This window comes from Cyprinodon variegatus, unplaced genomic scaffold, assembly GCF_000732505.1.
Source record: "Cyprinodon variegatus isolate N-32 unplaced genomic scaffold, C_variegatus-1.0 Scaffold62, whole genome shotgun sequence".
NCBI classification, from domain to species: Eukaryota; Metazoa; Chordata; class Actinopteri; order Cyprinodontiformes; family Cyprinodontidae; genus Cyprinodon; species Cyprinodon variegatus.
In genome coordinates, this window is record NW_015150515.1 from 1757385 (window position 1) to 1760376 (window position 2992).

The 2992-nt window shown below is 39.4% G+C and overlaps 1 protein-coding gene across 2 annotated transcripts in view; it reads right to left on the bottom strand.

Annotated features, from left to right (window-relative positions):
• rela (v-rel avian reticuloendotheliosis viral oncogene homolog A) overlaps positions 1 to 2992 on the bottom strand; it is a 28682-nt gene that overhangs the window by 5813 nt on the left and 19877 nt on the right. For both annotated transcript variants that reach the window (XM_015371665.1, XM_015371664.1), the window contains exon 7: positions 1428 to 1532. In XM_015371665.1, coding sequence (XP_015227151.1) covers positions 1428 to 1532 — 105 coding nt within the window. The remainder of the gene's footprint in view (positions 1 to 1427; positions 1533 to 2992) is intronic.

The following is a 2992-nucleotide window of genomic DNA, read 5'->3' on the forward strand; positions in this document are numbered from 1 at the left end:
CAATTTTTTAAAATGTAAGGAGTAGAAGTAAAAAGTCGCCATAAAAATAAGTAGTAAAGTAAAGTAAAATTATCAGAAAAATCTACTTGAGTACAGTAACGAAGTATTTGTACTTCGTTACTTCCCATCTCTGAGCGACACAGATTTACTTCCATATATTTCTTTTCTATCTGCCGGACGTTAGCAGCAACATTTCCATCTGGCTTAAAGCAAATGATCTTTAAAACACAATTTGAAAAGACTTTCATTTTTTATAACTTGGACTGCTGGAGACAGGCCCAAAATGAGGAGCATGGATGGATGAACAACTCCTTTATCTTATTTTCAGCTGCATAAAATCCAATTCTTTTAATTAAAGAGCAAACGTATGCATTTCAGTGACAGATCCTGTTATTTTACCTACATTTCTCTGATTTAGTGAACCAAAAAAAGAAAACTAGGCAACATCAGTCAAGCTTTTAAGCAGTGATGTCAACCTGAAGAAGCAAAAGGAGCTCAGGAGTAAATTTCCGCATTCCATCAGGAGAGATAAGTTAAATGTTTGCTAATGCTAACCAAAGGTCAGCCGGTAAGCTAACATGACAGAGGCGTGTTGCTGTAGGTTTGTTGGGTTCTTTGCCGTCTGTGAAATGACTCCGATGTGTTTTTAATTTGCAGTCAACACCAAAGAAACCGCTGCTTATTTATAGAGTTGTTCCGATTCCGATAATATCTCTGATAGTGCTGGAAACGCTAGTATCCGTACCTGCGCACCAATCTGATACCATTTGATTTAAAAATAGGAATCATTAGAGTTTTTCCTCCCCACTGTCGCTACAAGCATGCTTAATGTGAGGGATTGCATTTGAGTCAATGAATCGATGCAATCAACTGGTTTTCCTTAGATAGAAAACTTTGAATCAATCTGCATGTGCCTTGGGATGACGTGTTTTGAATTGGCGCTATATAAATAAAACTGAATTAAATTAAATGTAAAAATGTAACTTTTCTTTGGTCTAATTTGGCAGCATTAAGCAGGAAAATGTCAGGTGAAATAGCTACGACCATTAGTACAAGAAATCGGTTCCATCTTTCAGTATTTGTGTCTAATTCTCATGTAAAACTGGTCTCCTTTAGCCTACTTCATGTTGGTAGAAAGGTGCTAGTCAAGTGTATTATGAACAGACGTTTATATGGGAAAACATTAACAGAAGAAATCTGCGAAGACGGTGAATAGTTTTTCGTTGCGTTTCATAATTATTCTGCCTGTAAGGAAGATAACAGACCCCGTTTCCTGTGGGTGTGAACAGTTTTCACCCTCACAATATGAAATGCATCACAAGCCACACAGACTTAGTCACTTCTGACTTCTATTCATAGACCATTCAATATGAAAGTGCAAGCGAAAAAACTGTGCACCAGTGTAGTGATCTGGACAGCAAAGGCACCTTTTTGCACTTTGTCACAGAGAAGGAAGATCTCGTCCCCCCCTTTGCAGCTCCCAGAGTTTCGGTTCACCCTGCAGATCTTTAACTCGGCCGTGTTCGGGGCTCCTGGAAGACACAAAGAAAAATACATTTTAGAAAAAAGAATATAAACATTTTAAGTGACCGCTTAAGAGTTGAAAACGATCAGAGTTCCATGTATGGAAATATAGGGTTAAAAAAAAGGGATGTGGCTCATCTCAAGATCAATTCTTGTAAGTACCTTGGGGTTGATGAGAAAAGTTAGCAAAAGAAGAGGAACAAAGAGTATCTGAGGCTGCAGACGGCTACACGTTTATCAACTGGCCAGTCCCTTCAGCTCTTCTTCTGTTGTACCGTATTTTCAGTCTATAGAGATCACCATCGGTACATTTATCCTGCAAGCGGCTCATCTGTATTCAAAGAACCAAACCATCCTGCTCGGCGAGGCCTCTGTGGCCCGTTCTGTCCTGTCAGCACATGATGCATTTAATAGAGCAAGAAAAAGCAGCATGTAGCAAGTTTAACCTGAATCTGATAAAGGAAGAACATTGCAAAGGTTTGCCATAAATTCCCTCGACACAGACCGAGGTTAACGGTTTATCTCTGACAGATGCTCCCAATAGATAAAGCCATGACAAAACAAATTGAGTTTTCTGTGCTAAAATAGTAAATAAATCCAACAAAGTCTTAACTGGTCTTGCACATGAAGGTTTGTCTTTAGTAAATGAGTAACAGTTCTGTCAGTCATTTTTCTCTTAAAAAAGCTGCATTGAGGTCTAAGGCTTCCATACATGAGTCAAGTTCTCAACCTCTACACCAGCACTGCGCTCATGTATCCATTTCTAACGCTTTTTTAGCCTTCCTGCATGGAGTGCTCATTAATTACCGTAAATTCCGGACTATAGAGCGCACCTGATTACAAGCCGCACGCTCTAATTTTAGAAAGGAAATCGATTTTGTGCTTCTATAAGCAGCACCGGATTTTAAGCCGCAGGTTTCCCACGTTGTATGAGATATTTACAAATAAAGATATTACACGTGAGCATTTTTTTAACGTTTGATTTAATCCATATGATAAAACAAACAAATATGGTACATATTATGAATGCTTTTTTTTTTTTTTTTTCAAACGACCTGTAATTTAAATATACGCATGTGTCGGTAACACGCAAATAACACTGCATATACCCGTACTTTTAATTGAACAACGCACAGAACACTGCAGCCGACCAGGAAAAGTCATTTATCACTTTCTTCTTCCTCCTCTTCTTCCTTGTCGCTCTCACTTGAGCACTCGCGGTCCTCTTCATGCCGCAGCAGCCCAGCCTTCCGAAACCCGCCGGTGATGCTGGATGTTTTCACACGGCTCCACGCATTGAGAACCCACTGGCCTCTGTGAATACTCTTAAATTTTATTGGTCTGTTTTTCGCGCCATGAAAAAAAAACATGCATTAGCCGCACTGTGATATAGGCCGCAGTGTTCAAACAGCGGGAAAAAAGTAGCGGCTTATAGTCCGGAATTTACGGTACTTAGATTAAAGGGGAG